The sequence below is a fragment of the Orcinus orca genome, chromosome 3 (assembly GCF_937001465.1).
Source record: "Orcinus orca chromosome 3, mOrcOrc1.1, whole genome shotgun sequence".
Lineage (NCBI taxonomy): Eukaryota > Metazoa > Chordata > Mammalia > Artiodactyla > Delphinidae > Orcinus > Orcinus orca.
Window position 1 is genome coordinate 36519264 of NC_064561.1, and position 25675 is coordinate 36544938.

Below are 25675 nucleotides of genomic sequence, written 5' to 3' on the forward strand. Positions count from 1 at the left end.
CCTTCAATACTTTTCATTTTAGCCACTTCAATGGGTGATTAGAGCCATTCATTGTGGTTGTAATATGCATTTCCCTGATTAATGATTCTTCTCAGGGAGATTACAATGCTCCATGTAGGATCACCCTCTCTGGAGTGTTAGGAAGTTGAATCTAGACAGAAATCTGGGGTGATCACAGGGCTCATCTTATTTGTTTCCCTTTTCTTGGTGATCCCAGTCCTTGCTGTCTTTCCTACGGTGTCTAAAAGCTGCAGACTTTTGTGCTTTTCCAGTTTTCTAGTCATTTACTATGAGAAGGGAAATTAGATCCCAGTTACTCCATTATGACCAGAAGCTGAAGACTCTTTATTGTTCCTTTTCAAAATAAATACTAATATTTAGTATTAACTACAATTAGTAGTTAATTGAACTTAGTATTGCTAGTGAAATTTGGTTTAATTATAAAGAGTTTAGAAGTTTCTGTTTTTTTCATTAATTATATTCCATATTTCTGGATTCTAGATTACTTAATTAGGACTTACTTTTGTAAACTTAATTTGGTGATAAACTCTCACATTCTTTATAAGTCTGAAAATGTCTTTAGTTTTCATCTCACTTTTGAATGATAATTTATGTGCACATTAAATTTTAGTTTATCAGTATTTTTTTTTTTTTTTAGTATTTTGAAGATAATAGTTCCCTACCTTCTTGTATTTTTTCTGATGATACCTTCTTATCTGTCTTATCTTTTTCTTGGGTTTTAAGATCATGTTGTTAACCTTAATATTCAGTAGATTGACTGTGAACAGAGAGCAGAATAGAATGTTGGTTACCAGGGGCCAAGAGGTGGGGAAATTAGGGAGATGTTGGCCAAAGGGTACAAACTTGCAACTAGAAAATGAGTAAAGTTCTAGTGATCTAGTGTACAGCATAGTGATTATAGTCAATAACATTGAATTATATACTTCAAAGTTGCTAAGAGACTAGATCTTAAGTGTTCTCACCACACAAAAGAAACGCTAAGGGACTTTATAGAGATATTAATTAACACTATGGCGGTAATCATATTACAATATATAAATGTATCAAATCAGCCATTGTGTGCTTTAAACTTATACTATGTTACATGTTAACTATATCTCAATAATAAGAAAACAGAGAGAGAGGGGAGGAGAGACAAAGAGAGGAAGAAAAGGAGAGGTTTACTGGAAGATTGATAGATGATATTCTTTCAAATTTGAAGAGTTCGTTTAAATTGCAACAGTGTGTCAAAACTGCCCTTACAATCAGATTTCCTCAATCAAGAGTAAGCTTCAGTTGTAAAAATAGCTCATTTTTTCCCCCTTTGAGGTCAGCTTGTTAAAGATGGAACAGCACAGCACAATGTTTATGCTGAAATGGGTTTTTGAGCTGTGCAGGAGCAGAGGTGGTAATACATGGCATGATTACATTTAATTTACATTTCAATTCTATGTCTCTTGAGCCTGGGATCTGCTTTCTCATTTTCCTTTTTTGTGACAGTGGTGCATAGCGTGATAACTATAGATTTCCATGAGTAGCTCCCAAATCCCTCCTCTCATTGGTATGCTACAGCAACCTTCTCTCTAGAATGTTTCTTTTTCTTCTGTTTTGGAAATTTGGTGATTTTCTTTTTACCTTGTTCATCCCTTTCTGTTCCCAAAACACAAAATTATCTGATATTTGGGCTGCCATTATACTAACTTAACATATAAAGTTATTGAATTAATTTAAATCAGATTATATCAAAATTTATTAACATCCATGTCTTCCAATTAATTGCTGTCAAATTCCATATGCAGAGGAAATTATTTCTATGTTCTCAGAAATGGGTAAAGAGCACTGATGTGTTTGTTATAGTTGGGGAAGAGAGAGAAGCTGAAATCTAAGCTTTGTAAAACTGCTATCGGTACCAAACCTAAATTTTTAGGACATTTATCACAATTACTCTTACATGTCCACTTACCAAGGTTTTTTTTTTTTTTTTTTTTTTTCGGTACGCGGGCCTGTCACTGTTGTGGCCTCTCCCGTTGCGGAGCACAGGCTCTGGACGCGCAGGCCCAGTGGCCATGGCTCACGGGCCCAGCCGCTCTGTGGCATGTGGGATCTTCCCAGACCGGGGCACGAACCCACGTCCCCTGCATTGGCAGGCGGACTCTCAACTACTGCGCCACCAGGGAAGCCCTTACCAAGGTTTTATACCTTCTTAAATTTTAAGCAACACCTGCAAGTTTGGAAACCTTTTTTTTTTTTTTTCTACATGTTCCCTTTTCTTCTCAGATGGAGATTCTCTTTGAAATGAAATAATTTCATTCTCCCTATGAACCACTGTGTACTACTTACAATTAGGCAGCGAAACTATAAAATTGTGGAATTGAGTCATACAATAAATGATGTGAAAAAGGAAGAACAAGTTGAAAAAATTCAGATATTGTGATGCACAGAATATATACAAATGTCAAAATGTACTAAGCACCTTCTAAGCCAGATTTCTGCATTTAAGTCTTGTCAATAGATATTTGCTGAGCTCCTGCTTTGTTCATGGAAATATACTGGCTGCTGTGATACATATAGTATCCCCTTGCCCTTTTCATTCTGCAGGACTCATATCTCTTAAACCAATTTTCTTTTCTCTGTCCCTTCTACGACCTCCTTTGTACAAATTTTCATCCATCATCTCACACCTGTATGTCTGCAGGCCTCCAGGAAGGTCCACCCCTTAGCCATCCTTCCTTGTACTTTTCCTTAAATACAGACCTGCTCAGAGCATTCTTCCATTCAGTGCCAATCCATTGCCCTCAGTTTAGCATTCAAATGTTTTATCATGACATAGGAGGCATTTCTTGAGTTTGTTGTACTTTATTGCTTACAGCTCCTTTGGCCAACATAGCGCCCTCCTGTGCATATTTGTTTTGGCGTACACTGCCCCTCCCATTTCATAGTGTTCTATTAGAACCACCACCAACTGTGTCTCTCCAAGGAGTAAGTACCTGACCCAAACTAGACCAATGAAAATCTTTTAAGAATTGAGCCCAGAGTAGAGTGCCAAAAAGGAGCTAAGGTGGTTGTAGTTGAACCAATGCAATGACTGTGCCTTAAAGAAAATACCATAAATTCCTGCTACTGAGTTCCCTGGGAATATTATAGTTCTTATATTTCTTGTGTACTGACTATATAGCTTTTCCATCAGTTTTGTGATTTAACCATTTCAGTAAGTTCTTTCATTTTCTAAAAAGTTATCCATAGTTGATTTTGATTGCTTTCAAGGACATTTATTAGTAGACCCCTTCATAGACCTTCAACCTTATCTCTTAAAATGCCCCACCTTGCATCTGGGACTTACTGAATTCAGTGTTCTTCATTAATTTACCAGACTTTTTGTCTTATTCTCACAATATACCATGGTTGTTTCTCATCTGGTTCTAGATATTTGCCCCTTATGCCCCCTTTCCATGGAAACCCCCTTCCTCATATCTATACTTCTCTAATTTCTACATACCCTCTAGAACTCAACATTATTTTCTGTATGAAAACTTCCTTCATGTCCCAGATGCTGCTACTGCTACTATGTGTGCCTATATCTTGTTTAACATCCTTTTCAGTTGTTGCTTATCTGCTGTGAAATAGGAAGTTTCATAAGTGTAGTCTATGTCTATCTTATTTATATTTTATTCATAGTACCTAGCTCAGCACCTAGTATGTAAAAACAAATTTGCAAATATTTGTTGAATAATGAGTAAATGAATGAACCTAAGAAAAACTTATTTAATTTTATAAAACATTGTGTAATCATGCTCCAAATTAAATATAATCCAAGTTGAGGCAGTAAGGCTTCTGGCAAGATAGAAAGCAAGAAAGGAAGGAAGGAAAGGAGGGAAGGAGGAAGGAAGAACGGTAGGAAGGAAGGAAGGAAGGAAAGAAAGAAAGAGAAAGAAAGAAGGGAGATTGGTTCAAAATGGTGGAATAGAAGGACGTGTGCTCATTCCCTCTTGCAAGAGCACAGGAATCACAACTAACTGCTGAACAATCATCTACAGGAAGACACTGGAACTCACCAAAAAAGATACCCCACATCCAAAGACAAAGGAGAAGCTGCAGTGAGATGGTAGGAGGGGTACAATCACAATAAAAATCAAATCCCATAACCACTGGGTGGGTGACTCACAAAATGGAGAACAGTTATACCATAGAAGTCCACCCACTGAAGTGAAGGTTCTGAGGCCCACGTCAGGCCTCCCAACCTGGGGGTCTGGCAATGGGAGGAATACACAGATGTAGAGAACCAACTTATGGACACCAAGTGGGTAAAGCAAGGGGGGCGGGTGGTGGGATGAATTGGGAGATTGGGATTGACATATATACACTAATATGTATAAAATAGATAACTAATAAGAACCTGCTGTATAAAATAAATAATAAAATAAAATTCAAAAAAAGAAAGAAAGAAAAGAAAGAGAAAGAAAGAAAGAAAAGAAAGAAAGAAAGAAAAAGAAAGAAAGAAGGAAAAGGTACCAGATGGAAGCAAGGAAGGAAGGAAGGCGAGGAAGGAATGAATTAGTGCTGGTGAGGTTACTAAGGAAGGATGCAGGAACAACATGGGGCTTGATATGGTCCATGAAGACAGATAGCATCCAAGGAATTGAAAAAAATGAGAACGGTTTGTCCCCAGCATTGCAGACTTGGTACTTCAAAATGGTGTTTGTGAAACCTGCAGCACTTTTCTAGGGTAGCCTTTCATCACTGTGTAGATGTGTTGACAAATAAGTTTTATTTCACATGTCAATTCTGATTTTTAGTGGGATAATGTGGCCAGTGTTGGCATGAATGAGTATGGTGATTGAATAGCAATAGCTCTCTTGGAAGAGGAATGAGGGAGTTTGAACAGGAGTGACAGGTGTTTTCCATACATGTGCTGGTATAATCCATTATCCTCTAGTTACCTTTTTGAATTAAAATTTCCCATAAATTTCCCATGGAGATGTAGAAAATGCTCATCTGAGAAATGTATTGAGGGCTCATATAAAATCATAGAAACATAGAATTGTTAAGATGTCTCAAACCTATCTATTCATTTTACAAATTTGGAAGTCAAGATTTGGAGAGGATAAGAGGGCTTGCCCAAGAATGCCCTTCCATTGATCAGCAAGAAATTATTTTTTCTATTTCTTGGTTTGGAGTTTTCAGGTTACATAATCAAATTTAAGTTTTCTTTTAAATTCAAAGACTCTGAATTAACAAAGTTCACTTATTAGTTGTGATGACCTGCCCAATTTATTTTCACTCCTCCATGTTTAAGTAAGTAACAATTTGTCAACAGTTGGATCACACCATATCACATGTAAAGTTATTAGCCCGTACCTGGCACAGAGTAAGAAATTAAGTGCTAGCTGATACTTTCATTGTGATATTTCAGTTCAAACATAATATTTAAGTGACTCAACTTCCAAATTTCTTGAAAGAACTTGGTATCAATTTTCAACTCTTGGTAAAATCAGCTGTGTTTAAGGGAGTAGGGCCCCATGTTATATATGTTTAAGGGAGTAGGGCTACCCATTCCACTATGACTTCGTTATGAAACCTTTTCCCCTACTTCTTAGAGCACAGTAATGAAGACAGTCTAGGAAAGTGTAGCTAGGACTTGGGTCACGAAAGCAAGTGGTGAAGACAACTGGAGGATAGCAAGTCTGGAGAAAGAGGAAATGTGAAAGAGAAACCAGAGTTATGATATTTTAAGCCAGGTTTTCTCTAATTCCATCTCTTTTGTAACCTGGAGTTCCACCTTCAAGGTTAAGTTTTCCTTTTCTCACTATAAATTTTATGGATTATTATACTTTATTTGTATAAGCAGAGGTGGTGACAGCAGCAGGCATGGCTTTGGAACTCTGTCTAACATTCTGAAGCCAAAGTTATTATCATTAATAAAATAGTCAGTGATAAGCAAAGCTAGCCAATACGGAGTTCTGGTTATAGGCCAGGCACTGAACTAATTGCTTATTTACATTATCATTGTTAATCACCATAGTAACTCTATGAGAAATACTGTCTCCATTTTACGGATAAGGAAAATGAGATTTGCAGCAGTTAACTTGCCCAGAGTCACAAAGGTGACAACCAAGTATAAAAATACAGAACCGCCGTGTCTCCAAAGTCCATGCTTTGAACCCTCACAGCAGATTGTATGAAGCACATTACCTCCCTCCTCGTTCCTTGTGATTTGTACACAGAAGGTAACATCTGAGCCTGCACCATCCCCACAGCAATCAGGGTGGAACAAAAGGCAGATCCTCGGGAAACCCTCCAGTCCCAGCTCCTGTCCTGCCTGGGTGTGCTCCAGGTGCGGCATTTGGCTGGACCGTTATGAACCATGTGAAGCCTTGGCACCTGCTGTTCCTTCTGCCGGGAAGATCCCTCCTCCATCTTAACAGCTTGTTATTTCTGTATCTTGGAAATCTTACCTGACCTCCCAGGTATGAATCAGGTAAACTCTTCAACCCCTCAGCCCCAGGGGCTGCTTACTCCACCTCAGCAGATCCAGGGCCTTTGTACTTACTTTAATCAGACTATGTATGATATGGTACTGAACTTGTTAGCTAACTTCCCACTTTCTTCCATAGATAGTGAAATTAGAACAGGAACTCAATTTTATTATACCTTTTTTAAATTGAAATATGGTTGATTTACAATGTTGTGTTAGTTTCAGGTGTACAGCAAACTAATTCAGTTATTTATTTATATTTTCATTCTTTTCCCTTATAGTTTATTATAAAATATTGAGTATAGTTGTCTGTGCTATACAGTAGGTCCTTGTTGGTTATCTATTTCATATATAGTAGTGTGTATATGTTAATTCCAAACTCCTAATTTATCCCTCCCCCCACCTTTTCCCCTTTGGTAACCATAAGTTTGTTTTCTATGTCTGTGGGTCTATTTCTGTTTTGTATGTAAGTTCATTTGTATCAGTTTTTTAGATTCCACATATAAGCAATAGAATATATTTGTCTTTCTCTATCTGACTTACTTCACTTAGTATGATAATCTCTGGGTCCTCCCATGTCCCTGCAAATGGCATTATTTCATTTTTTATGGCTGAGTAATATTCCATTATGTATATTATATATAAATATATATATTATATATATATATAGTATGGTGGTGTGTAGATAGGTAGATAGATAGATAGGTAGATACCACATCTTCTTTTTTCATTCATCTTTTGATGGACATTTAGTTTGCTTCCATGTCTTGGCTATTGTAAATAGTGCTGCAATGAACACTGGGGTGCATGTATCTTTCTGAATTATGGTTTTCTTCAGCTATATGTTCAGGAGTGGGATTGCAGAATCATATGGTAATCCTACTTTTAGGTTTTTAAGGAACCTCAATACTATTCTCCAGAGTGGCTGCACCAATTTACATTCCCACCAACAGTGCAGGAGGGTTCCTTTTTCTCCACACCCTCTCCAGCATTTATTATTAGTAGACATTTTGATGATGGCCATTCTGACTGGTGTGAGGTGATACCTCATTGTAGTTTTGATTTGCATTTTTCTAATAATTAATGATGTTGAGCATCTTTTCATGTGCCTTTTGGCCATTTGTATGTCTTCTTTAGAGAAATATCTATTTAGATCTTCTGCCTATTTTTTGATTGGGTTGTTTGTTTTTTTGATATTGAGCTGCATGAACTGTTTATATATTTTGGAGATTAATCCCTTGTCGGTCACATCATTTGCAAACATTTTTTTTTTCCATTCTGTAGGTTGTCTTTTCATTCTATCCCTAGTGCCCAACACAACAAAGAGAACCTAATAGATTCTCAAAAAAAAGTATCGCATGATTGAAAAATTAATAATAATCATATAATTCCTGAATAATTCTATGTGCTAAGCAATGTACTAAGTTCTTGCATGCATTAACTCATTCAATTTTTTCAGTCAATCTGGAAGCTAAATAATATTTCCACCCTAAATCAGAAAACGTAAGCCTAGGTAGGATATGGGGTTTACCTTTGTTCACACAGACAGAGGAAATTTGGATTTTGTTTTCTCTAAAGTAGAATCCATACTCATAAGCACTGCACTTTATTAGATCCCTTCATGAATGGAAATAACGCAAGCATCAAGACACATGACTTTAGAACATGGTCTTACAATGTAGGCTTCCACTCTTGCTTTCCCATTTTTCTCATCGTTCTCACAGTATGCCCAGGCTGTTTCTAACTTGGCACCTTTGTCCTTGTGCACTCCTCTTCGTGATGCTCACAACTTCTGGTCTGCTCATTCACACCTAATCTAGCCACTTGGGAAGAAGGAGCATTCTTCCCTGATGTTTTGAGCTCGCATGGGTATACTCACCTCTGAACTCATAGTGCATTTTGTCTCTTCTATTTACTCTTTTTCTTGTGGTTTTAGTGAAATTCTGTTGAGGTTAAGAGGAGAGTCTTTGCAGTCAATCGAAGCTGAGTTTGTAGGTGACTCAAGGCAGACTAGCTTTGCCGTTGGGTTAATACTGATTTTACATGTCGGATCCCTCCATGGTCGGTCTCTGGGCCAGTAAGAGTCTCAGGATCCAGGGACAAGTGGAGGAGTGAGCGACTAGTGAGGCTGTGGATGCCTGGCAAGGCAAATGAAGGTTGCATTGCTGGTGAAGAGAATAAGGAGAATAACAAAAGGCAGACCTGCAATTAAATGGGAGGAAATAAGAATTAGAAATTGATCTGAAACAAAATTCCTGCCATAGAGGTTAGAGAAGACTTTGGGGTGGTGGAGGTGTAACCCATAATGCACATATTTACAGGGAAGTTAGGTTTAGCCCAGGGACTTAACCAAGCCCATGCAGGAGGCAATCCTCTCCAGGGGAGGTAGAGGTGAAAACCACACATTCTATCTGTAATATCTGTAGAAATCTTTGGCTTTGTGGCTCTCTGCCCTTGTCCGCTTCTGACAAACAGGATCTTTTTTTTTTTTTTAATTTTTCCCCTTAGGTTTTTATTTATTTTTTTATTCTTACAAATAAAAAAAATGATATCAGACCTGTCCTTAAAAGCAGGTCCCTTTTGCTCCCAAGGACATTTGTATTGAATGAAGAGAAGCCAAATGGAACAGGTGGAAAGGGAGTATTCACTTATTTCTCCCACGTCATACTAGGATGCCCCAATCTCCATGCCACCTGCCTTGTTTAGCAGTCCTCATTAAAGAGAACAGGGCCTGGCAGTCTGTGAAGGCTGCTACCTGGCACTGCCTGGACTGCTGTGGGCTGGTAGCAGCCTTATGGTCTCCAGACAATCTGTCATTTCTGCTTTGTCCCAATAACCTTTGGCAAAACAAAAGCAAACAGGTACCTGAAAGCCAAGGATGCCAATACAGAGAATTTGCCCTTTCTTTATTTTAAAAAGTGCAGGTGTCATTGACCCCACGAGAAGGCATTAGCTCTTCAGAAATTTCATTTAGAATCTAGATCACCTATGTGCTTGTTATATTTCTAGACCAAAAAAAAATCCCCACATTTGGTTACCATCTTTGTTATACTTTTTATCCTCTCTTCACCAAATTCTGCAAATAGGAGGAAATATGTGGGGAGATAATAACTACATATGTATGTGTGTGTATGTATCTGCATGTGCCTATGTTTTTATCTGTCTACTTCTGTATTTTTCTCTCTACGTATGGAAAGAGAGAGAGAAAGAGAGGGAAAGATATAAATAGACACATACTGCATGACACATATATGTACACATACATAGTTATTATTTTCCCAAATATAAGAAAGAGAGAGAAAGTTATAAACTAAAATATATGGAGAAGGCACTGCATCAAAAAGTCTAACAGCTCTGTTTCCACTGAGATGTGCAGTGTTGTAGACTAGGTAGGGGCCTCCAAATGCCTACAAAACTGAAAAAAGATAATGTTAATGAATGAAGCTGAGTCTCAATTTCCTACAACCCTCTGATAAGCCCCACTGGTTTTCAAACCAGCCGCTCCTCACCCCTTAGGCAGGATTCTTTAGCCTGTGATATCCCGCCTCCTCTTTTGGGTCACCCACCAGGGGTGTGGGTCTAGACTAGACTGTGTCTCCTTCCCTCCTACCAGACTCTCTGTGGTTGTTTCTTTATAACCTTGGTTATAGAAGAGCTGTCTTGGTTCTCAGAGAAAGTGGCTCCATACATGGTGGTAGTTGTTTTTTGGTTTTTTTTGTTTAGGGGGAAATGAGCTTTATTTGCTCCTTACAACAATGAAAAGTAGATAGGAAAATGTTAGGAATTACCTTTGTTTGACGGCAATATTTCTAATAGTTTTGATGTGTTTGTGGGGCGAGGTGAGCGCAGCATCTTTCTAGTCCAATATCTTGATCTCACCTCCACAACTGGCCCTTCCTAATTTACTGGTGGCAGTCTTCTTTACTAAAAAAGACAAAGCTTATAACAAATTCCAATCTGTACTTACAATTTTCTATATTTCCATTCCCCTCCCCACCACTTATACCACCCCCTGGCATTAGACAATCAATAGGAAATGAATAAAATTCACATGTTAAAACATACCTAAGCAGAAGACACACTGTTTAAATTATTGTTCCAGGAAAATTAGATTTCGTTGGCAGACCCAATAATCTCATTGTTGGGTTTTTTCAACTATTTTTCCACTTGGAAAAATAGGTTTTTTTCTCATATTTTTTTATTGGCATTCAAAAAATGTGCACTATAATCTTGAATCTACCTTTAACAGGGAGTTTATCCATGATGGCTTTCATTATTTTTTATTTATAAAGTAAAGGAATTAATTTAGAGAAAATTTAAGCCCATTTAAACTCGTAAAAAGTGACCTCATTCCAATCCTGTTTCAAATTGTGGTTTGGCATTTTATAGCTACACAGCGGTGGGTTAGTTCATTCATCTTTTTAAACTTCAGTTTTCTCATCTGTAAAATGGGATTGTCATCACAACATCACAGGGATATGAGAATTAAATAATATATGAAAATGATACAGTGTAATCCCTGTCACTAAGAAAGCAGTACATTATTGGGAGCTATAGATTAGTGGTGATTATCCCTGTTATATCATACAGTGGTTTATTTTCCTATGGAAAGTTTTGTTTAGGATCCGTAGAATACACAGACACTTTTCAAGGGTGCCCTGGCCAAAATTTGTTGGGGAGAAAAAGTCCCATTTCTTTGGGCCACATAGCACTTTAATCTTACCTTTGAATAATCCTTTGCTCAAGAAAAAGTTTTTGAATCACAAATGTTCCTGAGAATACTACCTAAGGCTCGGATTTAAAAACAGTTTTGATATTTCTGTTTCTTTCTATTTTTTGCAGTGGCCATGAAGGAAAAAAGCTGAATTTCTGTGGACAACTGACCTACCTATGTGTGTATTCAGTTTCCACATGTTAATTCACCAACTCCCAGTGGTAGTCTGTGCAGAAATAGGGCTGCTGAGGAACAGAGACTCACCAATATTAATAAAAACAATTTTAAATGTTTACCTTTTAATAGTTGAATAACTTTGTTAAAGAAAAATACTCAACAACATTTTGAAGAGACCTTATTGCACCCTTCACGTTGAGATAATTGTGATGCCAGAAATCCAAATTATATTCAACAATGTCGTTTTGTAACCATGAGTGTTATAAACATCTAGGCAGTGTTTCATTATTTCATGCCAAGCTCTAAAACTAGATCATTCTGAGCATAAACTATACTTCATCTTTCAAGATTATAAAAATTTGTAATAGTATCTACAGACTTCTCCCTGCTCTTATATTAGTTGAAAATTAGAGCTAGTGGGCAAAATAAAGATAGCTACAAACAGCAGGAACAAATGTTTCTGCTTGACCTACAAATAGCTGTGCTATAATGTAGAGGGGAGAGTATAGTCTTATTTATGATGTCTGAAATTGAATTTCCTCTTTAAAGGACAAAACAATTTAATTTTCAAAAAATATTTGTGTTTTATTATGAAGAAAAAACCCTCTGATTTAACAGTTCCGTCGAATTTTATTTTTCCATTGAATTTATACTCACTCTTCCATTTATGGAGGGAATTTATTATAGTTACTGGTTTTATACTGAATGAGACAAAATCTCCAAGATTTATTTTAATGAAACTTTGAATTCCTTGTCATTGACAGAAAACTGTATAGATTTTCCTTAGTAATGCCACACTTTATTGCTTAAATCCCCAGTCATCCCTCCTTCCTCACCCCCCAAGTAGTGTTACTTTAGTTTCTGAAATAAAACCAATGAATCCGTAAACATAGGCTGTGGGTAATGTTGATACAATATGCAAATAATAAAATAAAATCTCAAATCTGCTTCTGAGCTCCTCTAGTAACTTAATCACTTAAATTATCCTTATTTCCAAGTCCAGATTCTCCCTTTAGATTTACTTTTTTAATGATTTCTTCTCTTTATTGAGATTCTGTATTTAATGTATATCATTGCTATAATACTTTTCTTTATTATTTGAACATAACTTTTTTCATCCTTTGAACATGCATATTATACTGATTTGAAATCAGCCCACTACAGATGACTTTTTTTCCTTATCCTCCTGTTAAATTTCCATTTCTGCCTCTTTTGCCAGTCTTTTGTTTGCTTTAATAAGGATTGTAACTTCTGGTTACCTTAAGTATTGGCTTTCCTATTCATTTGCCTACAAGATTACTACTATTTCCATGGGTACAGAATTTTTGCATACTTTGGTCCAATTTAAGTAAGAGCCCCCATCCCCCCAGTGGTGAAGATGCATATTTATACAGCTTGTGCTTCACTGGTAGCATTATTGCAAAAATGGAGCTGAAGGGGCCATGAGTGCAATTGCAAATTAAAATGTTACATATGAACATTCTTACAAAAGTTTCAGTAGTGCTTTTTTTTTTTTTAAATAAATACCCCTTACATTGTTGTTGATTTCTAGAATCTGGAAAGTTTTGCTTTTAGAAAACCTGTCAAGTTTTATTATTGCTTTTGGGGAGAGGAATTGTTCAGGTCCTCACTGCGCCACTCTAGAAATGTCTACACTAACTACTATTATTCTTGTTTTCTGCGTAAATGAGGCTCAGAAGGAACTGTGCAATGGGTCAAGTCAGTATTTAAAGTGGGGTCTCTGACTCCAGTGGTCATGCTCTTTCTGCTTCAATGGATACCAGAGTGTTTGTGCTGGCCATCCCCATCATCTCTAGTTTGTTTAGGATGACTTTTCCTTTTGACCTGAAATGCCAATTTTTTTCATGTTCTCATACTTTATATGATGATTAAGTTTTCAAATAAAATATAGACCAAGGAGATCCAGTGTAAGATTTTTAAAGATAAGTTTTGAAAGTATCTTTATAATTAAGTACAAATTATTTTTTTAATCTGGCAAAATCACTTAAACAGTGTTGTAAACGAATCAATAAACCTATATGAATTTCTTCTTTTATAACTACTCTATGGTAAGATCAGAGAAGGTAATATGCATAAATTATACTTTGATGGACTATTAATTAGGACATGATCTTTTCTATAATAACATGTTACAGAGAAAGACAGGTGAATTATCGACCAAAACCAAAAAGAATCTTAGTATTTCACAATCCTATGGAAACTTTGATCTCTTTTTAGACTATAAATGTTTTATTGAAAAATTATGTGACTTTTGCAAATGCAGTAAATCAGCATTCTTTCAAATAGAGTTTTGACGTTTGCTAACTAATACAGAGGACAACCTTCCCTTTCTCTGTGAAATAATCTTAACACCAAACATAGTATAGCTATTCAATTAATGATTACCCAATGAATGTGTGGATTTGTATAGATATTCTGAAAAACAGAGATCACTAATCAGCTGAATTAGCCAAATTCAACTGGCTGATACATTACATGTGACAAACAATAGTTTCAAAATTGGAGTTAAAAAGAAATTCAGAATCAAGTGTTTGTTTTTTTTTATCCTAACACTGTAATACATAGCAATATGAGGACCCTTTCCCCACATGGCACCAAATAGCTGGAGCTGAGGCTAAAGAGCCTGGGGGCATGTACTGTTTTTCACAGTCCCCAGAGCTTCACTTGATGTGATATTGTCTGCTTTACATATACATGTTAGTTCCCTGGCAGTAGACTTTGTGACTGAGTTAAGTTTTAACGTGTTATTATCTTTGAATAAAAAATATGTCCCTTATCATCAGCAGCCTCCCCAACACTAAAGTGCCTGATAAATGTTGAATCATCTTTCAAAACGTAGCTCAGCCAACACTTTCATCTGAAGACCTCCCTCCTACCACTTCCCAAGTATAAATGCCCTGTACTTTGTCCCTTTACATCTTTTTTACTGTTATAACTTTAGGTTCACTTGGATTGTCTATGAAATTATGATCTTTCCAAGAGCATACTGTTATCTTCATCTCTGTAATCTCAGTAACTACTATAATACCGGAAGGGTTCTAAGATGTCCCAACTGTTTAGTCAGTGGTTAAATGGTTAACACCTCATAGGTTGGCCTTAAATCCCAAGGCCACTGTCCCGTGGTGCAGGACTACTTCATTTCCTCTTATATTTCAAGTTTCATCTTAGACATTATTAGTTTCTACAGATTCAATAACCTAACCTTATGAAGAGTGGCAAGGAACCCCTGTTATGTGTTTCATAGCATCCTCTACTTTTCTTACAATATTTTTATCATTATTTTTGCCTAATTCTTTGTTTTCCTCCCCAATGATAGCATTGATTTCCAAATGGAAAAAGGCCATGAAATATTTATCTCTACATCCCTATTGACTAGCACAGTACTTAACACAGGGTAGAGACTCAGCAAATGTTAGTAGAATTTGGTTTAATTAAATTAACATTTGGAGTTAATTTATTTGACTGAATCATGGCTATAACATAATCAACTCAGATGACTGCTCTTGTTGGTCACAAGAGCTGGATGGATGTTAGAAAACTCCAACAGAAGAGATTAACGAACAGGTATAATTAAATTCAAACAGATGGTCGGTCATAATGCCAAGTCCATTCTTATTCTGATTCCTTTGATAATTGTTATGGTTAGCCTTGACATGGATATAGTTTGATAGCCAAAATAATCATTCACTACGTTCATTTTTATGAAAGCCAACAAATCAATGAATGTTATGGTTCACCTAGTTTTCATGGGTAGTTTTATTTGGCTTGAATAAGTCATTTCACTGGAGGATTTTAAAAGTATTAATTTTCCTAAGTCCTGAATCATTTTTTTAAGAAGATACATGTTGTATTGTAGAAATATAATTTACTTTGTTTTCACCTGGCAACCATTGACATAGAAAGATTTGGCCTCACATGGTCTTGTCTGTAGGAAGCAGGTACAGTTTTGTGCCTATTGTTGAAATTTCTCCGTTGTCTTTCAAGCAATTACAAGTATTTTGAACTTTTATTTTTTACAAAGGTAATTTTTATTTTTTTAACATCTTTATTGGAGTATAATTGCTTTAGAGTGGTGTGTTAGTTGCTGCTTTATAACAAAGTAAATCAGCTATACAGATACATATATCCCCATATTTCCTCCCTCTTGCATCTCCCTCCCACCCTCACTATCCCACCCCTCTAGGTGAACACAAAGCGCCGAGCTGATCTCCATGTGCTATGCAGCTGCTTTCCAATAGCTATCTACCTTACGTTTGGTAGTGTATATATGTCCATGCCACTCTCTCACTTCATCTCAGCTTCCCCTTCCCCGTCCCTGTGTGCTGAAGACCATTCTCTACATCTGCGTCTTTATTCCTCTCCTGCCCCTAGGTTCTTCAGAATCATTCGTTTCGTTTTTTTTTTTATATTCCATATATATGTGTTAGCATACAGTATTTGTTTTTCTCTTTCTGACTTACTTTGTATGACAGTGCCTAGGTCCATCCACCTCACTACAAATAACTCAAACTCGTTTCTTCTTATGACTGAGTAATATTCCATTGTATATATGTGCGACATCTTCTTTATCCATTCATCTGTCGATGGACACTTAGGTTGCTTCCATGTCCTGGCTATTGTAAATAGAGCTGCAATGAACATTGTGGTACATGACTCTTTTTGAGTTATGGTTTTCTCAGGGTATATGCCCAGTAGTGGGATGGATGGGTTTTATGGTAGTACTATTTTTAGTTTTTTAGAGAACCTCCATATTGTTCTCCATGTGGCTATATCAATTTACATTCCCACCAACAGTGCAAGAGGGTTCCCATTTCTCCACACCCTCTCCAGCATTTATTGTTTGTAGATTTTTTGATGATGACTATTGTGACTTGTGTGACATGATACCTCATTGTAGTTTTGATTTTCATTTCTCTAATGATTAGTGATGTTGAGCATCCTTTCATGTGCTTGTTGGTAATCTGTATGTCTTCTTTGGAGAAATGTCTATTTAGGTCTTCTGCCCATTTTTGGATTGGGATGTTTGTTTCTTCGATATTGAGCTGTATGAGCTACTTGTATATTTTGGAGATTAATCCTTTGTCTGTTGCTTCGTTTGCAAATATTTTCTCCCATTCTGAAGGTTTTCTTTTCTTCTTGTTTAATGTCTCCTTCGCTATGCAAATGCTTTTAAGTCTCATTAGGTCCCATTTGTTTATTTTTGTTTTCATTTCCATTTCTCTAGGAGGTGGGTCAAAAAGGATCTTGTGGTGATTTATGTCATAGAGTGTTCTGCCTATATTTTCCTCTAAGAGTATTATAGTGTCTGGCCTTAGGTTTCTAATCCATTTTGAGTGTATTTTTGTGTATGCTGTTAGAAAGTGTTCTAATTTCATTCTTTTACATGTAGCTGTCCAGTTTTCCCAGCACCACATATTGAAGTGACTGTCTTCTCTCCATTGTATATTCTTGCATCCTTTATCAAAGATAAGGTGACCATATGTGTGTGAGTTTATCTCTGGGCTTTCTATCCTGTTCCATTGATCTATATTTCTGTTTTTGTGCCAGTACCATACTGTCTTGATTGCTGTAGCTTTGTAGTATAGTCTAAAGCCAGGCCTGATACCTCCAGCTCCGTTTTTCTTTCTCAAGATTGCTTTGGCTATTCGGGGTCTTTTGTGTTTCCATACAAATTGTGAAATGTTTTGTTCTAGTTCTGTGAAAAATGCCATTGGTAGTTTGATACGGATTGTATTGAATCTGTAGATTGCCTTGGGTAGTATAGTCATTTTCACAATGTTGATTCTTCCAATCCAAGAACATGGTATATCTCTCCATCTGTTTGTATCATCTTTAATTTCTTTCATCAGTGTCTTATATTTTTCTGCATACAGGTCTTTTGTCTCCTTAGGTAGATCTATTCCTAGGTATTTTATTCTTTTGTTGCAATGGTAAATGGGAGTGTTTCCTTAATTTCTCTGTCAGATTTTTCATCATTAATGTTTAAGAATGCAAGAGATTTCTGTGCAATAATTTTGTATCCTGCTACTTTACCAAATTCATTGATTTGCTCTAGTAGCTTTCTGGTAGCATCTTTAGGATTCTCTATGTATAGTATCATTTCATCTGCAAACAGGGACAGTTTTACTTTTTCTTTGCCAATTTGGATTCCTTTTATTTCTTTTTCTTCTCTGATTGTTGTGGCTAAAACTTCCAAAACTATGTTGAATAATAGTGGTGGGAGTGGGCAACATTGTCTTGTTCCTGATCTTAGTGGAAATGGTTTCAGTTTTTCACCATTGAGAATGATGCTGGGGCTTCCCTGGTGGCGCAGTGGTTGAAAGTCCGCCTGCCGATGCAGGGTACACGGGTTCATGCCCCAGTCTGGGAAGATCCCACATGCCGCGGAGTGGCTAGGCCTGTGAGCCATGGCCGCTGAGCCTGTGAATTCGAATGTTGGTGTGTTTAATGTTGCCCTAGAGGTCTCTGAGGCTGTCCTCAATTCTTTTCATCCTTTTTGCTTTATTCTGCTTGCAGTAGTTATTTCCACTATTTTATCTTCCAGGTCACTTATCCGTTCTTTTGCCTCAGTTTTCTGCTATTGATTCCTTCTAGAGGACTTTTAATTTTATTTATTGTGTTGCTCATCATTGTTTGTTTGCTCTTTAATTCTTCTAGGTCCTTGTTAAACTTTTCTTGTATTTTCTCCATTGTATTTTCAAGATTTTGGATCACCTTTACTATCATTACTCTGAATTCTTTTTCAGGTAGACTGCCTATTTCCTCTTCATTTGTTTGGCCTTGTGGGTTTTTCCCTTGCTCCTTCATCTGCTGTGTATTTCTGTCTTCTCATTTTCCTTAACTTACTGTGTTTTAGGGTCTCATTTTCACAGGCTGCAGGTTCATAATTCCTGTTGTTTTTGCTCTCTGCCTCCAGTGGCTAAGTTTGGTTTAGTGGGTTGTGTAGGCTTCATGGTGGAGGGGACTGGGGCCTGTGTTCTGGTGAATAAGGCTGAATCTTGTCTTTTTGTTGGCAGGATCGCATCTGGTAATGTGTTGTGGGGTGACTGTGGTCTTATTTTGATTTTAGGCAAACTCTCTGCTAATGGGTGAGGTTGTATTCCTGTCTTGCTAGTTTTTTTGGCATAGGGTGTCCAGCACTGTAGCTTGCTGGTTGTTGAGTGGAACTGGGTTTTAGCGTTGATATGGAGATCTCTGGGAGAGCTTTTGTCATTTGTTATTACATGTCGCTGGGAGTTCTCTGGTGGACCAATGTCCTGAACTCGGCTCTCCCACCTCAGAGGCTCAGGCCTGACACCTGGCCAGAGCACCAAGACCCTGTCAGCCTCATGGCTCAGAACAAAAGGGAGAAAAAAAAGAAAGAAAATAAATAAATAAAATAAAATAAAGTTATTAAAATAAAAAAATTGTTAAAAATAGAAAAGTAATAAAAAGAAAAGAGGCAAAGAATGAAGGAAGAGAGCAACCAAACCAAAAACCAAATCCACCAATGATAACAAGTGCTAAAAACTATTTTTAAAAAAACCCCGAAAAACAGAAATGGACAGACAGAACCCTAGGACAAATGGTAAAAGCAAAGCCATACAGACAAAATCAAACAAGGAAGCCTACATGTGCATACTCACAGAAAGAGAAAAAGGAAAAATATATATATATATATATATAATCATTTTAAAAAGGAAGAGAACAACCAAATCAATAAACGAATCTACCAATGATAATAAGCTCTAAATTCTCAACTCAGATAAACATAAAACCAGAAACAAATTAGATGCAGAAAGCAAACCCCAAGTCTACAGTTGCTCCCAAAGTCCACCACCTCAGATTTGGGATGATTCGTAGTCTATTCAGGTATTCTACAGGTGCAGGGTACATCAAGTTGATTGTGGAGATTTAATCCGCTGCTCCTGAGACTGCTGGGAGAGAGTTCCCTTTCTCTTCTTTGTTTGCACAGCTCCTGCGGTTCAGCTTTGGATTTGGCCCCACCTCTGCGTTTAGGTTGCCTGAGGGCGTCTGTTCGTCACTTAGACAAGGAGCAGCTGATTAGGGGGCTCCGGCTCACTCAGGCCGGGGAGAGGGAGGGGTACGGAATGTGGGGCGAGCCTGCAGCGGCAGAGGCTGGCATGACGTTGCACCAGCCTGAGGCGCGTCGTGCGTTCTCCCGGGGAAGTTGTCCCTGGATCCTGGGACCCTGGCAGTGGCGGGCTGCACAGGCTCCCTGGAAGGGGGGTGTGGATAGTGACCTGTGCTCGCACACAGGCTTCTTGGTGGCTGCAGCTGCAGCCTTAGTGTTTCATGCCCGTCTCTGGCATCCACGCTGATAGCCGCGGCTCATGCCTGTCTCTGGAGCTCGTTTAGGTGGTGCTCTGAATCCCCTCTCCTCGCGCACCCCAAAACAATGGTCTGTTGCCTCTTAGGGAGTTCCAGACTTTTTCCCGGACTCCCTCCCAGCTAGCTGTTGTGCTGTATTCACGCAGCCAACTCCAGTCCTCTCCCTGGCATCTGACCTCCCAATCCTGAGCCTCAGCTCCCATCCCCCACCCACCCCGGCGGTTGAGCAGAGAAGCCTCTTGGGCTGGTGAGTGCTGGTCAGCAGCGATCTTCTGTGCCGGAATCTCTCTGCTTTGCCCTCTGCACCCCTGTTGCTGCGCTCTCCTCCGTGGCTCTAAAGCTTCCCCCCCTGCCACCCACTGTCTCCACCAGTGAAGGGGCTTCCTAGTGTGTGGAAACCTTTCCTCCTTCACAGCTCCCTCCCAGAGGTGCAGGTTCCATCCCTATTCTTTTTTCTCTGTTTTTCCTTTTTTCTTTTGCCCTATCCAGATATGTGGGAGTTTCTTGCCTTTTAGGAAGGCTGAGGTCTTCTGCCAGCGTTCAGTAGGTGTTCTGTAGGAGTTGTTCCACATGTAGATGTATTTTTGATGTATTTGTGGAGAGGAAGGTGATCTCCATGTCTTACTCTTCCACCATCTTGAAGGTCCCTCTCAGTGTTTTGTACTTTAACTTTGTGCTTATAGAAACATTAAGGAATGTAATAGATCTGTGGGAGGTTTAAAAACTATAATGCTGAGACTCTTCCTCTAAAACAATTAAACCAGTCTCCCGGGAGTAGATCAGAAAACAAATCTACTGTATTAACAATAGATATGAACAAACTACTATTGTTTCAGTATGTTGACTCTTTTGTATTTATGCTTTACAAATTTTGCGTTGAGGTGCTACTGGCAGCACCAGATACCAGGTGTTTAACAATTCCTCTTTTTGAAAGTGATTCATTTAAAATCATAGTTTAGGATCATACTATTGATACATCTTCAAAAATCTTCTGAGTAGCCTAGATTCTTATTAGCACTCGGCACTTTTAGGTGCTCCTACTTGAAAATATTTTAAAACAAGGCAATGGTAGGTCATATTGATAACATGAAAAGAAAGTCAAGCATTCCATTTTTTACTGAATAATGTTAGCTTTATTATTATAATAGAATACAGTATGACATAAAGTTAAGAGCTTTTGCTAAACTCTGTAAAGCAATACATGCATCTGCCATAAACAATCTCGATTCATGTTAGGTTTTATTGCCACTTCACTGCACTAAGGTGCAATAAACATTCAGTGTCATCTTTAAAAAATTTTTCCTGGGAGTTTACAGGAACTGTCCTCTATAAGAGTGTATCTTTATTTTCAAGGAAGACTTAACGAGTATTACATGGTTTAGCAAAGCACTGTAGAAAAGCTACATAGAATCATTTGTCTTTGATAAGTTGTGCAATCAATTTATACAATAGAATACTGTCCACATATACTAACAAACTAAGAAATGATAGAAATGCAGTCATTGCATAGCAGAAAGCAGACTAATAAGAAATATTCACATCTAATGAGCAAAATACAGACCAAATGTTAGCTATGAGGAGTCTGGAAGATAAAATGCTCTTAATAAACACATTAGATTAACGCCCCAAAATAACAAGATTAACAGCAACACAGAAGTTAGAGCCATATTTTACTTTATTTCTATACATGATATCTACACATGATACCGAAGGATGAAATATCCTGGTTCACACTTTATTGGGCTAGCTCATTGAATTTAGGCAGGACCATATCAAACAATAAAGCACATTTAAAAACAAAACCAGAGTTTGTTTAGGAAAACACAAACTGTATTTTCCTGCATCATTGGATAGCAGCTTTTTGAGACAAACATTGCTCAAAACTTGGGTATGGATCCCAACTGTCTTATTTGGTAATTATGATGACAGGTTTATGTCATAGTATTCTAAATGTGGTTAGACCATAACCTGTGGATTCTGGACACTAATTTTAAATATCTCTGAAATTCTGTCAGACAAAAGGAGGCTTCAAAAATACCTTCTGCATAAATATTTATTTCTAAAACATCTGGGAAGTAATGAAACAGACTAGAATTTTCATAGGGAGTATTAATGGACCTCTTGTCATTAAAGCCCTTACGTAGTATGCCTACAAATATATTGCTACAGTATAAATGAAATGTAATATTACTCAATAAAAGCTATTTCCTGTACATTCTTTCATGTATTTTTATATTTAATGCTACATATGGTACAACACTTATTGAAATAGTTGGTATCAGCAAAGATAGCAATAATATACAGTTGATTTTCTAGCTCCCACTAGTGCTTTTCCATTTTCTTTCTATATTACAAGAGCTTAAAATAGGGAAATGTGGGATGACTTGAGCAGATAGCAACTGATTTACTGCTGTACACTGGACAATTACAAGCTTTCTCTCCATAAGTAGATTTTATACCCATATATTGGAACTTCCATCTGATTCCTTCAGGCTGTTCTGGTCTTAAATGCAGGCTCTAAAAGTATTTCCATAGCATTTAACAACATTCTAACAGCTAAGAGCGGTGAGTCCTACACAGTATTTTAAGAACACAACCTTTAAAAAAGTAAAAAAATTTACAATCTCATGCCGTATATTTACATATATAATTTATATATTCTATATTTGTTTACTAGTCATAAATTTCAATCTAAAGCTTTTAATGTACTGTTATATAAAATAATACATTCAACAATTCTAGAGCTTGCAAAATATTTTTGCCCCTCTAAAAACATCTTCAGAATGAAAATCCAGTGATTATTGGATGCATGTGCTATCTGGATATAGACAGGATGGAAAATAAATCTTTTAAAATTGTTCTATTTAAATTTATTATTTCTTTTTTTAGTTTTATTGAGTGTGTATCTGTTAAAATGACTCCTCATTGAGTCTAGTGGTAAAAGCTCAGATGATAGTAAAGCAGCCTATTTAAAGCATTTGTCTCCATTGGATTAAATGTGCTCTACAGTGAGGAACTGCACATTTGCCAATGCAATTTCCATAAATTTTAAAATAGCGTTTAACAACAAAATAATGCATTAGGCATTTCTTAAAACGAGAAAGAGTGGGGATCTTTAGCTTTGGAAACAGAATGTTAAAGCTATACATCGGTTTAAAAAACAAAACAGAAATGTAAGAAGCACATTGTAGTTTGTGCAATAAAGACATAGATTTTTTAAAATGCTTCTTCTTTAAACATTTATAATTTATTCTTTTAAACACCTTCACATAAAAATATTTTTGACATATACAGTATCTTTTTCTCTAGAATATTTGGAAATATATATCTACAAATGACCCAGAGTTATAGAATTAAGTTTGATTTTTCTTCTACTTTTCCTCATGTCTTTGGACCTACTTCCCCCACCTTTCCTCTCTCTTCCCTTCTGTCTCCTTCTGTCGTGATTTTTCTGTCTTGCTCTCTCTTTCAGAATCCTGTCTCAGCTGTATGCTCTGCTCTGGACTGCCAGACAGGGGTCTGTTGTTCTTATATGAATTATGGAAATAAGGAAATCTTCAAATTCTTTAAGATAGAGGCAATAAAGCAGATGGGAATTACTGCGTTGAGAACAGAAAGCAATTCCCAGCGCAGAGGACTGAACAACAGAATGTGAATGACAGGACCTATTGATGTGGGGTAGGGGCTTTTAGCTGAGGCTCTCTGTTTAAATATGTAGCCCAATAGACCAAGTTAAAGATTCCGAATAACAGCGGGAAGGCTATTCTTGACAGTCGGTCAATTTTGCTTACACTGTTAAAGGTTTTCTTCGGTTCTGGTGGTTTTGTTTCCGTCTTGACTTCTTTTGGTTCTATGGTTGCACTTTTAGCAATGGTGGCTAAGCCGGGGTCACCCCTGGCCAAATTAGGTGTGTAGCTTGTTGCTGTTGGAGCATAAGTGTTGTTTTTCTTAATGAGAGGATCCTTCATTTTCTTTGGCTGTAGAAGGAAAGAGTAAAAGTATTTTGTTTAGTAAACTGTGGGAAGCACGTTTATAAGTTGCTGAGCAAAGGGACCTTTAGAACTCAAACATGTGCTTTATTTAAAATCTAAGGAACGTAATTTACAACTGCATTTTGGGGAGAAATGAAAAACGCAGATACAAACGTCTAGTTATAAGATTGACAAGTGACCTTGCAGGACATTTGTTCCTGTCCAAAATGTCCATAAGACAGTTGGTCCGTAAGACATTTGGTTTACGCCAAGTCCTTGAAATGTGGTCCTATCCAAAATGTCCATGAGCATATCGGGTCCATGCCAAATGGTTTTGGACAGGATCAAATAACAAAGTCCTTTGGTGTGGACCGAACATCTTATGGATGTTTTGGGCAGGACCAACTATGACCACGTATCAGGGACTTTTTGGCATGAGCCTAGGTCAGACTAATAGAAATACCATCAGGTTTTTCCCAGCCCAAAATGCTTGGTCGTTGTTTTAGGTCACTAAGTTTTGGGGTAGTTTGTTTTGCAGTGAAAAACTGCTGAGCTAATTATTATTTGTTCCTTCTCCCCATGTTTCCAATGGGCAAATGGCAAAGCAGGGGTAGTCAGGATATCCTGAATTCAATTCTTGCTCAGTGTTGGCTGCTTATCAACGTTATCTGTGCAGTAATTGACAAGTGCGGTATTTCTTAGAGTTTCTGTTTCTCAAAAATAAAGTGTATCATTGTTTAGAGCTATGTGCTCTGATAGAGTTGCCATCAGTAACTTGTGACTATTGAGCACTTGTAATGTGACTAGTCTAATTTGAGATGTTCTGGAAGTATAAAGTACACATAGGATTTCGAAGGCTTAGTATGAAAAATAAAAAAAAGTACAGGGCTTCCCTGGTGGCGCAGTGGTTGGGAGTCCGCCTGCCGATGCAGGGGACATGGGTTCGTGCCCCGGTCTGGGAGGATCCCACATGCCGCGGAGCGGCTGGGCCCGTGAGCCATGGCCGCTGGGCCTGCGCGTCTGGAGCCTGTGCTCCGCGGCGGGAGAGGCTGCAGCGGTGAGAGGCCCGTGTACCGCAAAAAAAAAAAAAAAAAAAAAAAGTACAATATTTCTCCTAAATAATGTTTAGAATTATTTATACGTAAAGAGGATATTTTTGACATATTGGCTAAAGTATATTATTAAACTTAATTTCACTGGTTTGTACTTTTTAAATAAGGCTACCAGAAATATGTTAATTATATATACGGCTTACATTTATGGCTCACTTATATTCCTGCTGGATAGCACTAGTCTAGAAGAGTGAACCTTGTTTTTTTGTGCACACTAAATCACCAGTTAAAATTTTTTTAAGTGTAAATGTCTTGGGCACAATCTTGCATTTTGAATCAGAACTCCTAGGGAGTGAAGCCTGATTATTGACATTGTGAATAAACTACACAGAGAATGTTCATGAGCAGCTAAACTTGACCAACCAGACTCGATATACTCTGGACAATCTGTATTTTTAATATCAAATCAGAATAAACTATTACTTCTAGAAGAGCTGATATTTCTCACTCACAAGGTGCAATTTTAACAGGTTAATTTCTTTATTATCCAACTCCATGACCTATCTGCTACCTTTTCTCCTCTCCAAGTCCTTAAGCATACATTCACTGGGACTTAAAACCAAAAAAACGCCCAGATTTTTTTTTCTCCTAGTATTACACCATCAAAAGTAAGGCCACTTAGTCCAAGTATACACCCATTTCATAGTGAAGGCAGATTTGCTTAAGCTTTAGGAGGAGTGACAGAAATTTCTATAATTATTTGTACAAAAATAAAATGAGTAAAATTGATTCTCTCTGAATGTGGTCCAAATGACTACAAGTCAAAAAGTGATATGAATTATTTCAACACAAACAGCCAGACTGAACTTGTATTGAGTCCACTGCTTAGAAAATAGCAGATCTAATATTAAAGGATACATTGAAAAGCATGTATGTC

At 37.4% G+C, this 25675-nt stretch overlaps 1 protein-coding gene across 3 annotated transcripts in view; it reads right to left on the minus strand.

Annotated features, from left to right (window-relative positions):
- Positions 1-20825: 20825 nt before the first annotated feature.
- The window catches only part of GABRA1 (gamma-aminobutyric acid type A receptor subunit alpha1), a 60367-nt gene continuing 55517 nt past the window's right edge, over positions 20826-25675 (minus strand). For all 3 annotated transcript variants that reach the window (XM_033432032.2, XM_004271963.4, XM_033432033.2), the window contains one exon: positions 20826-23692. In XM_033432032.2, coding sequence (XP_033287923.1) covers positions 23381-23692 — 312 coding nt within the window. In that variant the 3' untranslated portion in view covers positions 20826-23380. The remainder of the gene's footprint in view (positions 23693-25675) is intronic.